The 16,152-nt window shown below is 32.3% G+C and overlaps 1 protein-coding gene across 9 annotated transcripts in view; it reads right to left on the reverse strand.

The window, feature by feature from the left end:
* The window catches only part of LOC118188896 (serine/threonine-protein phosphatase 6 regulatory subunit 3-like), a 172,014-nt gene that overhangs the window by 79,333 nt on the left and 76,529 nt on the right, over nucleotides 1-16,152 (reverse strand). For all 9 annotated transcript variants that reach the window (XM_085810027.1, XM_085810029.1, XM_085810028.1 and 6 more), the window contains 2 exons: nucleotides 10,625-10,683; nucleotides 6,618-6,736 (listed from right to left, as the gene is read on the reverse strand). In XM_085810027.1, the coding sequence (XP_085666153.1) occupies nucleotides 6,618-6,736; nucleotides 10,625-10,683 (178 nt within the window). The remainder of the gene's footprint in view (nucleotides 1-6,617; nucleotides 6,737-10,624; nucleotides 10,684-16,152) is intronic.

Genomic DNA, 16,152 nt, shown 5'->3' on the forward strand with positions numbered 1-16,152 from the left:
TCTTTTTTTGCAGACATTTTGCAGCTAAACAAAAGAAAAGAAAGTAATTTAATGTTATTTTTAAAATAAATTTATGTATTTTCTATTTATTTGGCAGCATACATAAGCAAATATGTGCATTAAATTTTGTGATGGTGTGTCATCAGATTGATAGAATTAGTTTCAGGAGTACGCCAGAGAAAATTGCCTGAAATTGTAAAGTATCATTACCTAATAATAAATAAATTTAGAAAAAAGAAGCCACATTAAATGATACAAAAAGAGCTAATTACTTAAAGATTAAAAATTGAATTCCAGTAATCAACTATATTTTGGTGAATATAGTTATATTAAACGGTTAGGCTAGATGACTGATTACTATTTTTTTATTTTACTGCAAAATGACAAATATCGCATTTAATAAAAAGAAAGAAAAAAGGGTGTAAAAGATTTTTGTGGTAAAATCCTAGTATATGATATGGCCCTGGCACGATTTTGAAAACTGTTGCCAACACCAAAATGGCCCGTTTACTGATCATCATAAATCTCTGGTTTATTGCTCATCATACTGTCACCAAATCCTGCGTTTCTAAAAGGCAATTTGATTGGAGCTGTGAAAACTGACTCTACACCAGCTGCTCGAATGATACTCATGCTAAGAGGTAAGAAAGGAAGGAGTGGCCAAACTGGCACTACAAGTGAAGCACTGCTCCGAAGCTTCGGTCACCAGATGGGATGTTTTTTATTTACATACAGAAGCTCGCTTGACAGCACTCTGATAGTATTCCGACACGACAGTTCCATACAAATAAAAAAACAGAACACTTCTGCACGAAAGAAATATTCATAGTGTGATGAATAATATCAATTTGTATAGTTTAGAGATATTTACGCAAAAATCACATCTTGGTTATTTTTTGGTAACTAACAACAGCAATTCTGATTATATATTTGTTTTACAAAATTCTAAGCTGTTGAACTACAAAAAATATAAATTTTAGCAAAAATGTTATGCTTAAAGAATGAAAAATACCTTACGGTACCTTTAAAATTGTATACATCTTTCGATACCCTTGATAGAGAATTCACTACTTTTATGTTCCAAATGCCGAAATGTTTTAAATAAAATAATTTTTTTTCACATTCACATATTACTGTAACATGTACTTTTTAAAATTTTTTAGAAGAGAGGCTTTGCTGTTGCTCATTTTAAACTCATCATTTTATTTCTATATGTCTGAAAAATAATCACTTTGGGCTTACACGTTTTACTTATTTGGGTTTATTACATATTTGAGTTAATTAAAAATAAAAGTACTACTAAATGCTGCAATCCTCATCAAAATTAATAAATGTACACACAGATATGCCAATAAGTTAACTTTTCCTCAATTTGTAACCACACATCTGTCTAAAATTATGTAGTTTCACACAAATGAGTGGAAAAGAAGATGGATACATTTGCAAATTCGACGGAAATACCATGCACAGTCAAGATGATGTGACCATGTGAACGTGCCACATCATCAAGACAGCTTATTAAGAACTTGAAAATAAGGTAATTGATGAATCATATTTTTATGTAAAACTTTTGGGTATATGTAAAATTAGTGTAAATTACTTTACTTGAAAAATATTGTGAATGCACAGAAATTAAAGATTTGCACATGCCGGAAATGAAAAATATGAAACCTTTATGGGTATTTATGCATATGCTTGCAAAAAGCCTGCATCTGCCTTCAACAAAATACGTAACTATTTATTAAATTCTTTATAAATGTATTTGAAATGAAGGATTCATTCATAAACAACTGTGAACGTTACTATAAAGAAACATAATTATTAAATGTATCTAAATTTATAATGATTCTATTCACAAAAATTCACAAAATGCTTACAAAAATTCCTATTCAGACGACAGTTTTAAAGACCCAACTCACGGGCAGGAACACTTAACGCAATTAGGAAAGCTAAGCTGAAAAGTTAAAAATACAAGAGCGCATGCATTTAACATTTATTAAATATCTCTTTTTGATTTCAAGAAAGTACTAGAAAATTCTTGCGCACGATTTTATAATCTTATAAAAGGAGGAAATCCTCTCAGTTTGTTGTGATGTTAGTTAGAAAACTGCTCTTGTTGATTGTAGCGAATTCGCGGATTAGCTTTCTTTAGGTGTTTCGAATTAAGTTCTCTTGAACGTTTGAGTAGTTAAAAGATAACTACTGTGAGATACTGTAATACTGCACAAATATCTGAGAAAATTTAAGCATTTTTGTTGTGATAATAATAAATTTTGTTCATTTTTCATCAGACTTGTGCATTCATTTTATAACGAACCCGTACGCACGCAACAAAATTTGAAGAAATTAAATAATGAAGAATCTGCATGAATGCATGCATGTTTTTCTCGCACTGTGGAAAAAAACAACAGAATTCAGAACCATAAAATTTTAAATAACGTAATCCTCCACCTGAACATGGGCACATGGACGGCCTAATTTCGAATTTGTTTTAATCCATTTCATATTTTGTAACTTTAACGAAGTTTTGATTAACAAACTCAACGAGTTCAAAGCAAGCAATGGCAACCCTGTACAGAAAATAATATTTTTATCTCCAGCGCGGAAGATAAGTCATTTTCAAATATTTTGTGATATTGTTCTTGAATTGAATTTTATGTGGTTTACTTGCGAAGAACATGATGTTTAATAAATAAAAGTAACACGCAAAACGATACAAAAACGCTCCTTTGGGCGTAATATAAAATTATATTGCTGAGTGCTTCCAGAGTTTATCTTTTTTCCCTCGTTACACTCAAAAACGTTTATGCTCCGAATTTTATGAATTACTAAAATAAATAATCATGTTGTAATGTTAATAATTAATGATCATATAATCAAATAAATGATCGTCTTGTTATCTTGTAATAATTTTAAAAACTACAGCCTGAAAATGCTCATAAAATCAAAGAAAATTACGAGATCTTGCTTAATTTTACCTTATTTGTTTCAAAGCATCATATGCTATCAGTAATATTTAATTTTACTTTATTTGTACACAAAAATAAGTTCATAAGTTTTGCGTTTAGAATTTTTACCGTTTTACTAAAGTAAAGAAATTTATACAAGAATTACACTTGGAAAAAACGTGCAAAATGCAGTAAAAAGTGCTTTTATGAGATATATTAAATCTTGTTTGCGAAAATTGCAACTTTCATAATCTCATCACTTATACAACGTATCACATTTAATAATTAAAAACAGTTATGTGATACAAACGCCATAGGTTTCCGTGTTATAAAGCAAGCCAGATCATCCCTAGTCTTTCTTGCGGACATGTGGGCGACGTACGCTCCGCCTACTGGCTTAGTCTATCTCTTATAAGGTCCATGTATGTATCTTGCCGTTTGCTGTATATTGGCGAAATTGATAAAGCGCTGAAATTTCTTGTCATGGAATATGATTGAAATTTTGAAAGGAAAAAGAACTTTTTAGCTAAGTACGCTAAGTAGCTAAAATGTAATTCAGTCACTCAATTACATTTTAATGTTAGATCTTCAAAAAATTATCCATAAAGCTTCTTCATTTAATCAACTGGCTTCTTTTGAACACTTTAACATCATTAATAATTTTTCTTGTTTACTTAATGATATTAATTTTCCAATCTCGCTCTTCCAAATGCTTTCAAATTTTTAATACCTTTACGTTTCATTACTATTTTACACATCACATCATGTTACATTCTTTCCCTTACAAAATCATTTGGCTCCTCCCACTAATGAAATTTCCTTTCCCTTGTCCTTCCTGGTTATAAAAATTATTGTTATTCTTGAATTATACTTTTTATGGAAACATATGTTGGTGAGGGTTAGTTTAGTAAATATATTTTATTTTGTTATTAAAAACAATTTTAAAAAGTGAATTTTTAAGACAAGCAAAGGTATAAATTATTTGTGACGTCTATAATTTGCAGTTCATGCCAGCATTCTTGAGATAAAAATTCTGTAACATTTTATTGACCACACTTCTCGCTTAAAATACTAACTTAGGTTAATGTTTATAGCCATAATGTTTAATTTAGAAGTAAAATATTCTTTAAGGCTTTGTTTTATTCATTTTCGAGAAATTTCAGCACTTTTTCAATTTGGCCAATGTACACCAAACAGCACAATACATATCAAACAATGATAAATTAACACAACAATTAATAGCACATATGAGATCTATAAGAATCGAAAAATGAATTTTACTGATAAGTGAGAAAAATAACTTAAATATTGAACTTATGGAGTAGCCGAAAAATTTTGTAATTGATAGTTTAAATAATTTTTGGGTACATGTCAGTTAAATGTCACTGTTGGCTTAGTAACCTGTTGACTAAATGTCTTGACAGGTAAGTGTCCCCACACAGAGAGTCCTGACGGCTAACTCTCTTTGTGGGCCAAATGTCCTGTTGGCTAACTGACTGTGTCGGCTAAGTGTCCTTGTCGGCTAAATGTCCGGTTGGCTACGTGTCCTTGTTGGCTAAATGTCTTGTCGGCTAACTGTCCATGTCGGCTAAGTGTCCGTGTTGGCTAACTAGTGTCGGTTAAGTGTCACGGACCTTTTGTTCTTATTTCTTTATTTCCGCTGTACTAAGCATAATTAACATGTTTTCTCACCCTGTTTGTCTTCTTATTTCCGTGTGATTTGTGTCGTCACTCCCGCGGCAGGAAAGCATATCTGACCATGCACTGCTACATGATTTTCTGTTGTCATAGGTGCGCTCTAGCTCTCCTGAAATTATGTAACTGATTTGCTGAAATATCCTGTAGATATAGATAGCCAGTAGGCTTCAGTGCATACTTCGAAACTGTTCTTGCGAAAACATATTACACATAAACATTCAGATTTCTTATACACAAAGTTGGTCAAACAAATTCCGCAAGACATGTTATTTTGAGCAGTAATTAGTGCATAATAAAATTTATGAATGTCTGCAAAATAAATAATTAGATCTTTTATGCTTCCAGACACTTAATACAACCTTCTAGAAATACTAATTCAGAAGTTAAACAACAAAAATCAGCATATTTTCAAAATTTCACAGGACTAGTTTTGATGGTTTTACCGAACCACCATCCTCAGCTGCAAAACCGCAAATGAGCGAGATAGGAAATAATGATTAAGTTTCAATGGTTTACTGTACCAAATGGAACAAAAAAGGAATGCATATAAAAATGGTGCCGTTGCTTGACTGAAATGAAGATTATGAGCATGGCTGAAAGAAGAATGGTTATATGCATGGTTACCAGTGTTTGGCACATTCTGAAAATTCAGAAACTTCTACTAAGGTGGTTGCGATAACCTCTTAACTGCCGCGGAAAACGTACAAGATTCATTCCAACGTACATACCAGCACAACGGTTTCTCACACAGGTGCGCATAGTTATGCAATTTATTAGGGGGAAAATAAGTGCAAGTTTTATTTTCTAAAAACTGTTTACTTTCACAAAAAGAATAAAAGAAAAAAAAATGAATGCACAAAATTTAATGTTTTGAGTAAAAGTATAATAAAAAGATGTAAGCATAATAAAAATAATGTTTTTATAATAAAAAAGATCCCTAAAATTAAGTTTCGATCAATTCATTTTTGCAAGGTGTTGGTTCATATACTCATCTAAAAAACTGTTAGTTTCAGTAACAATATGAAGCACGAGCAGTTCATCAAAAAATAATTCAAAAAAGATAAATGGGTTTGAAACATCCGTTATATCTTTCTTTATTCCTGGAACCTACTACAAAAGTAAATGAAAACGGAGGACACAGAATAAAAAAAATATGTTTTACTCAAACAACACCAGCCAATACCACGCAGTCATTACTTTCACTGCTTTAGACACATCCCTCTCTCCAATTTCTCCCCACACTTTTCTGAAATAGTACCCTCCTTTGCATACTTTGTTAAGGTCATTGTGGTGTTGCATTCCAAAGCTTTGTGAATAATTTTACGGGTAGCAGCGGAAAGCAAATGATAGTACTTTGGAAGGGCGTATATATACATGCAGCGCAGTTAAGGCATCAGCTGAGCAAGGCGTATATATACAACCGAGGCAATTAAGGGGTTAATACATAAATGCTCCCTGAAATTTAGACATATACCGTATTTGACGACACATAAGACTCACTTTTTTTTCCTAAATTTGGTCTCAAAAAAGTTACCTGCATCTTATACGTGAAAGACACAGGTTAACTTTCAATACTGAATGCTATTTTTAACCCGGATAAAAGTCTAGACACACATAACTTTTTCTACATCTACATGTGTGTGGCCTTCTAAATAAGGGTGCGTCTTATATGCTGTCAGATACGGTAATCAATGCTGACAGGGAGGGGAGAATACAGCAATTAATTCTTATGCACCTTTTTAGAATGCAAAATAGCAATGCACTGATGAATTTACCAATTACGAATACATTATTCTTTTAAGTATATATACTCTAACTTTTCTATAATTACTAAAGGAAAAAATCTGTCATATTTGGCTTAGGATAATGTTCTAACACAGATAACATTCAATGACTGTACCACTTCCATAGATTCACATGATAAAACAGAAAAAATAATACTCTGCATAAACAAAACAAAAAAAAAAAAACCTTTTATTTTTTCTTTTATTAGGCTACTGTTCACACCACTTTCAGCATTTTGAGCAATGTGATTGGCAATTTTCGTAAGATGTCCCATGTATCCTTTCCTGTGAGAACCAGGAATAGGTCTAAAAGAAAAATCAGAAATAATAAGGACTAAAATACACATAGCTCACAAAGAAAAATTATACTTAATTAAGATATAATGATGAAAAATTACAATTTAAATTGAGTTTAGATGAACAACATAAAAATGATTTTAATTTAACATAATGAGACATCAAAACCACAAACATTCTCAAAACTGTTTTTAATATACTTTCCTAAAAAATATAATGTTATGTTCATTTAACTCTAACACAACAGCATGCAGATAGCATAATTTTGATAGGTTAAAAATACAATAAATAAATAAAACAGATAAAAGTCAACAAGGGAGGTCTGCCAGTTTTAAAGTCCAGAACAGACTGCAAAAAATACGGCTGATTCTCTGCATTCAAAAAGAATATCAATTAAAAATAAACTGCTAAATATCTCAAAATATTAAATATAGGATTTTTCAATCTTAAAACATTTTGAAAAAAATTTCAAAATTTTTGAAAATCACTAAAGCAGTAGAGTATCACAAAATATTGTGATCATAATTTTTCAACTTCCTATTTACATAGGTTTAACATCAACCTTTTTTTAATAATATGTGGTCCAGTTGAAGCATTTGCAGTTTTTGTGTATTCCTTTACTTCCGGTACTTTTTATGTTTTAACTTAAACACTTTTTAATGTTTTCAACAAATTTATGATCTACATTTGCTTGAATTTTAAATTGATTTAAAATACACTGGTTTTTCAAAAATTGAGGAAAAATCACAAAAATAGCAAAATTGCATTAAAAAAATAAGCCAATTTCTATACAATTTGAATATATTGACAATTAAGAGTTGCTGAGTAAAACTGCAGTATGCAAATTAGTGGTGCTGCAACAGAAACACATCATCTGTGAGAAGCAAGCCCACAAATTTTGCTGTGAACCTGAGATAAGAAGTCTGGGATAACCAATTCGTAAAAATGATCTTCAGGCAAACTGTGATGAAGAGTTACTGGGAGACTAGACGCAGGACAAAGTCAGATAGAAGTGCCCAAATTGCTAAAGGTTAATTCTTTTTGTGGTTCACAGACATTTGGCAACAATTTCTAACCACAGATTTGGCATCCAGAAGGTTCAGCCAAGGATAGCCAACTGCTACGACAAGCAATGAAGACCGATATTTGTTGTTATGCGCTCGAAGGAATAGAACTCAACTCCAACTCAACTCAGATCCTTGAAAAACATTGCCACTTGTCCTTTGCTTTTAGTTGTAATTCAATTCTTTATGCTTCATAGATGCTGCCTTTTATATATCCACTTAAAGGCAAATGCTGTAATTTTTTTAGCAGGGACAGACAACTGTTTTTGCAAAATACAACTAATGGGTGAACAATCTGCAGCAGATGCAACTCCAAAAACTGGTTAACAAAACAAAAGGGGGGAAAGGAATTTCAGATACTTATATTTTAAAAAATTCAAGATGCCAAAAATGTATAGAATCAATGAGCATGATTTTGACATGAAATCAGGCCTGTTCTAAATGTTCTGAAGCTGGGAATGTTGCACCTTCAGCCAGGCTGAGCAAATTTAAATAAAAATTTTACACTGAGAGCAGGAAAATGACATTCCAACAGAGCACTGAAAATATTTAGTAAACTGCATTTTCATATATGATATAGGCATTACCATAAGAGACTTGCAACTAACCCATTATCAAATATTGTACCACAAATCAATCTAACTTTAATATGGATTAGATACCCTCTGTTACATCTATCAGTTCAATGACATGCATCTTTATTTTCTGAATAAAGAGGACAATTTAAAGCTACTGTACACACACACACACAAAAAAAAAAAAAAAAAAAAAAAAAAAAAAGAGAGACTACTGCTTCTAAATCCAAAAAAAATGGGTACACAAGAATCAAAAACATAGCTATTACAAGAGTATATCAAAACCATTCTAAATTTAACGTTGTTTCTTGTACACACCCAGTCTTCTTTTAAAATCAAGATTTGATTCAAAACATCATACCTCTTGAAAACACTTCCCACCTCTCAACTTTCTTCCTAAAATTACATCTCTGATTCAACCTTTCAACAAAAACAAATACAACAGAATTTGGAAAAATTCTTATTCGAAAATTATTCAATATTGTAAAAACAGGCCAATTTCCATGCGATTTCTTTCAAGAGAACAATACTTCAAATGCAGAAGTATTACTGGTACTGAACAGTCACAAACAAAGGTTCAATCAGATCAGTTTGAAAATTCTGTTGAATTTTTCTGATGTAAATTAACTAGTTTTGTAGATGCGAAACTTTCAATTCAACTCACTTCATGCAGTTGATATAATACAAATTACCGATCTGATATTTTTTGCTGCACCCCAGTCTACATACAGTCACTATATATATATTACATATTTGACACTCTTTTGAGAGTAAAAATCTGATTTTTGAGAAATATTCCAAAAACTGCAAAGGAATTTTAAAGAAAAGTGATTTACACCTGAATATTTGTAAACAATTATTGGGGTAAAACCCTTGTTACAGGAAATGGAAAATAATGTATCAGGAATGAATATATACTTCTTTGACAATTGACCTTTTGCTATAAGTAATTCAGCAAGTGTGCTTTATACCATTCAATAACTTAATTAAAATTTTAAAAACCTGATATATGTAATTTGCCAAAATAAAAGACATTTTAAAACAAGACAGATGGAAATATTTATTTTGACATTAGTTTAAAGAAAAGCAATTTGAATACATTATCATTATTTTAATGGTATCATAATAATATTACGTTTGTTAAAAAATCATCATGAAATTTGCAAATCACCGAAGTGTAGATAAATGGCCAAACTTGAGGAAGCATTGCAAAAATATTAAATTTCAGAAAAGAATGAAATTTTTTGTACATTAAAAAGAGCAGAATACCAGTATTAACCCAAATGCATACTAGCACTTATGAAAATTCCCTAAATTGCAACTTTCTTACAAAAGTTAGACTGGTAGTTTGGTCCGAGGTTCGAATTCCGCGAATGGGCTGGCTGCATGGGTGTTTCCCCATGTGTAACGTGTATACGAGCCAGTTTCCCTTAGAAAGTCCTCCACGAAGGCATTCCTCCCCTTAGATAGTCCTCAAGGCTTTGCCATAATCACACACACACACACACACTTATAAAAATTACAAAAATTCATAAAAGTTGGTAGATATCCCATGAAGTGCATCTTTCTAGAGGAAGATCATTTTCGAAATTTTTCACATCATGTCCCAGTTTTCAAAGGAAATTTCCATCAGTAAGTACTAAGTAACCTTTCAATTTAAGTTCTTGTGCACTGATATGGCCAGAAGCCCACCAAGCATAAAGTTGCTGCTGAAGCCCACAAAGCATAAAGTTGCCAGTTGCCAAACATAAAGTTGCTGAATACTGGTAGTTCAATCTGGGTACAAATCCCAGAGAACGGATTAGCTGCAAGGGCGTTTTCATGGTTTTTCCCATATGTAATGTGGACATGAACCAGTTTACCATTAAATTCATCCATAAAAGTATCCCTCTCCTCAGGCAAATAAGTACTGCATGCTTTGCCATAATCAACTAAACCAAACTGATGACGGAATATGTATATCTCGTTTTTTTCTCCATTCATTTATCATTGTACATTTTTGTAGCATTAATCAATCAACTGATGACCCATAGAATAGGATTAAAAAATTTGGAAAGTTGTCAAACAATGCTGCATCACCAAATCTAGTAATTTTTTACAATTTTTACAATGCTTATCTATAGAATATTAGCAGCTAAATCTTTTAATGAGCAGATTCACAGATATATCTTTCAGAGAAAATCTGAGAGTTCCAAGAATAGCAGACCATCCTTGTATTATCATTACTCCACATATTCATATTTAAAACTTGCACATACTTTGTGAATTCTTCAAAACTGTCCAGTATTTTCACTGTTATTTTATAATGAGTCAATACCTGAAACAGAACAATAAATATTTACCTACAGAAAACCAGACATGTAACTCAGCACACATAAGAATCGAGTTTCAATGCTAAAATATAGTTTAAAAGTAAAATTTTTTGTCAGTTAATTAAAGAATTACATAAGAAATAATATTACTGGCAACATATCAAAATAATTCCAATGCATTCAAATTTGCTTTCAATTACCGTAATTTCGCGCGTATAGTCCGCGGACTATCTGTGTTTAAAATGTGAATTTTTGAAGCTGCGGACTATCCACCAGTGCGGATAATACGCTGGTTGTTCACGGTTAAAATTGTTGAAATTTAAAAAACACGCTGTCGTGAACTGCCGATTATCAAATATAAAAAAAATGTGAGATTCCAAGTATCCTTCGCACTGCTTTAGCACAACTGCCGGGAGGGGGAAAAGTAGTTGATGCGTCAACTCGATTTTTAGGAGCCATAGTAGCAAGTACCTGGAGTATGAAAAAAAAGCGTGATTCGTTTACTTATAGCGTGGTTTGGCAACACCGAGTGAGTGGGGTCGAAGGTCACATTTCATTACCACTTATCACGAGGATAGCACGTTGCACAGTATTTTGTTTTCGTATTTTGTCTTTCGTCTTCGCTAACGTTGATGAAACATCGCCGGAGATTTACTGCTGAGAGGTAGTTGAGAAAACTGAAAAAGATGGAAATAGAGAAGCGGGCCGTTATTGGTTTAATCCTAGTATCCGGTGCACACGGGATTTGACTACTTTTGGTGACTTTATGATGAGCAGTAAAAACGGGACATATACGATGAGTAGTTAACGGGTCATTCAAAGAAAATATATAGTTAAACATAGTATATACTATGTATATAGTATATATACTATGCGTGTATAGTATATATATAGATGTTCTTTGGATCATTTTTGGTGTTGGCGATAATTTTCAAAGTCGCGCCAAGGCTGCACCGTATACTAGGATTTTACTCCGTTATTTTGAAGTGGACAAGAAAGCGGTGAGAAATTTGCGCAAACAAAAGGATGTGTTTAAAAAGCATGGGAATATTGCCGTATTAAAAAAACGTAATTTCGGACGTATAGTCCGCGGACTATCCGGTGGTGCGGACTATCTGACAATTTTTAAATTTTTTTTTATATAAAATCGTGTCTGCGGACTATACGTGCGAAATTACGGTACTATGAACGAAAAATAGAGGTGGATGCATATAAATATAATTTACATCAAATTTAATTAACATAAATTACATCAATTTACTATTCTACATATATGAGAAAGTAGATCTGATGTATTTACATGCATGTGTTAATAAATACAGTTAATCAAAAACTGATGCTTGCTTAAATGTAGGTGAATTAACTTTACACCATTAATTACGTTCAATGTAAGCTCATCCTTGCATTAAAGTTTAGCTTATAAATATGATAAAGATTCTTATGATAACATTTCATAAGAAATTACAGTACTGCTTTTCAATAACTATGTACATTGAAATCAGGGATTTTACAAAAGTAAGTACTTTTCTATATGATTTGATAAAATTAGCTGAAACAATTGAGGAAATGCTGCTCCAGTGTTCTTTTAAAAAAAACTACATAACAAAAGATGGCAAAACAATTTTGTACATGTTAAAAAAAATGATTGAGCTCCAAAAATTATAAATCTTGTTAAAGGGCAATTTTTATTTAATTATTTACATAAAATTGAGTGGCAACAATATTATTACGACATGAGTAGCTGCAGTAAAAATTTCCAGTTTGAATGGCAGTACTAAAGAACTGTTCTAAGTTTCCTGCTATGCAATGTTTTGTGTTAATATCTTCTGTTACATTATTTAGTGTACAAATAAAATATATAAAAATGAAATACTGTAATTTCTGTAAGAAAGGCCGCATCAGCGTAAACGCTGCACTCGAGAAAAATGGTGGGAAAAAAATTAAAATTACACAGAAACGCTGCATCAGCGTAAACACTGCAATAGATCAAATTGTGCGTGACATCGTCGTGGGCCGTATAGATTCGAAATGTCAACCTAAGTTCTGATATATGACATATATCAGTTAAGAAAAATGCATGAAATGAAACCATAACTCAGAAATAAATTAAAGGTAAAAAATGTTGAAAATGTATTTAAGTTCACGTATATACTTATGTTTACCCACTAAAGAAGTCCATATTTGTAATACTCAGACTATATTATAAAAAATGTTGCAACAACGAAATATTAAATTTAGATGACAAAAGGAAATTTTAAATTTTACTTACAAAAGGAATTACAGCAAACTATACATCATAAAAAGCCAACAACATCTGATTCTTCATTATCTGAATTAAGATTTAGTAAATCCTGACCTAAGTTCAAGTCTTCCAGATCGTCACACTCATCCTCTTGGTTTACAGTCTCTTTATCTAAGATATAATTTCAGCTTCTTTGAACCCTGCTATTATTGACGATGTTTTTACCAATTTCCACGCACTTCCTACCCACTTTGCAACTTCTTCATAAGATGCTCCACGCATTTTACTGCTTTTGGCATATGTATGCAATCCTTCACTCATCCAACACTCCCACCGCTTTCGGACTTCAGCTTTCAAGGATTTATTACCTGACAAATCTAATGGTTGTAAGATTTTTGTCAAACCACCAGGAATTATTGCTACGGCCGTAGACAATTTTTGACATCTGGTTTTCACTGACTCAAGTAAATGAGCATGCATGGAATTCATTATCAATAACCCTTTTGGTTAGACAAAAGATCCTTTACAACACTGGCAAACTTTTTGTAGTCACTCGTGCATGATTGTTTTACACATCTAGCTGTTCTCGTTTGCACAAATAATTACGTCATTAGGAAAATCTCCCTTCGGAATAGTCTTTCGTTTAAAAATGATCATCGGCTTTAGCTTGTCCCCATTTGCGGCACGTGAAATTACATTAAGCTTAAAACCAGCAGTATAGCTTCTGTTCTATTTAGGTGCCATTTTCAAAAATGTTCCGCTCCCTTCTTACTTAAAAGCTATCCAACCAGTACTTGTACCCAAAAATGGGATCTGTATCTGGCAGAATGCAAGAAAAATTGATTTATGCTAAAGGAGAAATACGTCAGAGTTCGTTATTGCGAGGCAGGTGGAGTCTTGTCCGCCTTTGAAAAACATTGCAGAAAAGGCAGGGGTGAGGAGAGGATGAGTCCTGGAAGATTTATCGAATGGCAGAGGAGAGAGACTATTCAAACTGATGAGAATGTTGATTTGAAAGGGGGAAGAATGTTATTGTTCTGAGATCCTGTTTAGGGTGAATAAGGCATGTTGCTGCATTCAAGGGAAAGAATGTAAACAAAATAATGTTCGCAAAAAGCAACTGAGTGGTCTTTTGTGTGGGAACAGCATCAGTCTATGTACAATGACAAGGACATCCAAACTATGTACAATGACCATGATAGGAAATATTTTATTTTTTCTGCACCTAAACGCCGCATGGCTAGAAATGCCGCACCCGCTGAAAATTTAAGTTTTAAACACATAAACGCCACAGTGTTTCTTCCGGAAATTACGGTAAGCTTTTCCAAGTGTAACAGAAGGAAAACACTAATATACCTTATCCAAAGATATAGTGGTGATAAAAGTGAAGCAACATCCAGAGTTAGGCATAGAATTTTAGCATAGAAACTCTATCGATTTCGAGGGCGAACTAAGACCCTCTAGATCAGGAGCAAAGAAAGAAACCTGCAACTGAAAAACTAAGCTACGAACATATTTATACCTTAAGGAAGTCAATAGACAAGAGAGTAGGACACTCTGTTAGTAGAAATAATAACGAAAATGGAAACTTAGGATAATAAAGATTTAAAAAATGTTAGGTAGGATTGGATTAAAATCATTAACTAAACAGCAAAGTGAAAAAAATGAAATGGCTCAAGCCGGTGAACGAAATTTTCTCGAAAATGCCAGTCGGTAACAAAAATCAATATATTGGTGATCAAATATTAGCAGTTTTTATCTTAAATATATAAATATTTATAACATGTAGTTTACTCTAAAACTTTAAAGGAAAAAAAAAAAAAAAAAGAGAGAGAGGAGGGAGGCACTCGCAAGGAATTTTACTTGGTTTTTAGCCTCTCATTATATATGCATAATGCTAATTCTTACAGTAGCCCCACTAAAACAACGATGCAAGATGCACATTGCCATATCTGAATTTTCACACAGGGCATGGTGCTTAACATCAAATTTTTACGGAAGTTAGCATTGCATACTTGCCAACCTACGGCAAACAAAAATCAGGAGATTTTCTTAAAGAAATCAAGAGAATTTTCTAAACAACCAAAATATTTTTAATGATAAAAAGACACAGAACAAAATTACATTTTTCACAATGAATTAACTTTAAATAGTAACTAATTAATGTTTGAAAGTATAGTTATTTACTAATTCTTAAACGCATATAGTTTCACTGGTCGAGGATTCCAAATAAGCATTTCTCTACAGATAACCAGCATGTACATATATATTTCAAACATTTTTTTACTTCAGTATTAAGCAACTGTTGGAATTGTTTCAATATTTCCTTCCTTTTAGAATTCAAGATAATAATAAAACAATGTGTTCATCCACATTTATTGGTAAAAGAGTTGGCCCTTTTGCAATTGCTAAATTTAAGATGTGATAGGTATACCTCATAATTTGGAAATATGAACTTTCTTTCTTTATGATGACTGCAACACCAGTGCCCAATTTACCATTAATGGTGCATTGTTGGTCCCCAGTGCTAAACAATAATCCAGAGCAACTGAATTTTCTTTTAGAGATTTAACAATTAGATGTGCTAATTTAATTTTAGAGATTTAACAATTAGATGTCTTTCTGAAGAGGGGGGCATAAAGTAAACTACATCCAGTTTCTTAAGAGCCTGGATTAAAAAAAGAAAAAACAATCAAACACATATTTGCATCAGTAGGGCAGAATGGAGCTGTGATAATGGAATCAGTAGCTGAAGATTTATTTTTCAAACCCATTTCTTACCAATTGCAGCTGTTTTTGTCTTTGAACTCTAGTATTTCTTAGCAGTTTTGTTATCTGGAAACAATTTTCTAAATAAAGCTGTAGTATGATCCAATGCATTCAATGGCAAGGTGCCCTTCAGTAAAAAGGTAGAGAAACAGGCATTCTGCATTAATTACATTTTGGTCCTTTGCTTTCACAGAAGAATTTAATTTTTCAGCTTTTTTTTTTATACAATTGGCATCATCCTTGTGTTTTTGTGTATGCACATGTTTAAGAACACCAGCCCTTATACCATACAAAATCGAAAAAATTAGAAAACAAACAGAAAACATCGCAAATGTATTACATTTCCTTGACGAAATAATGGAAGGAAAATCACCTGTGTACAATTTTTGAAAGGTACACAGCAGCTTTTTTTAAAAAAGGGGGGGGGGGACAGTTCTATATCTACAGTTCTACTGGGCCGAGT

This window comes from Stegodyphus dumicola, chromosome X2 (genome assembly GCF_044657685.1).
Source record: "Stegodyphus dumicola isolate Sdum_Otavi_A_Nest chromosome X2, ASM4465768v1".
Classification (NCBI taxonomy): domain Eukaryota; kingdom Metazoa; phylum Arthropoda; class Arachnida; order Araneae; family Eresidae; genus Stegodyphus; species Stegodyphus dumicola.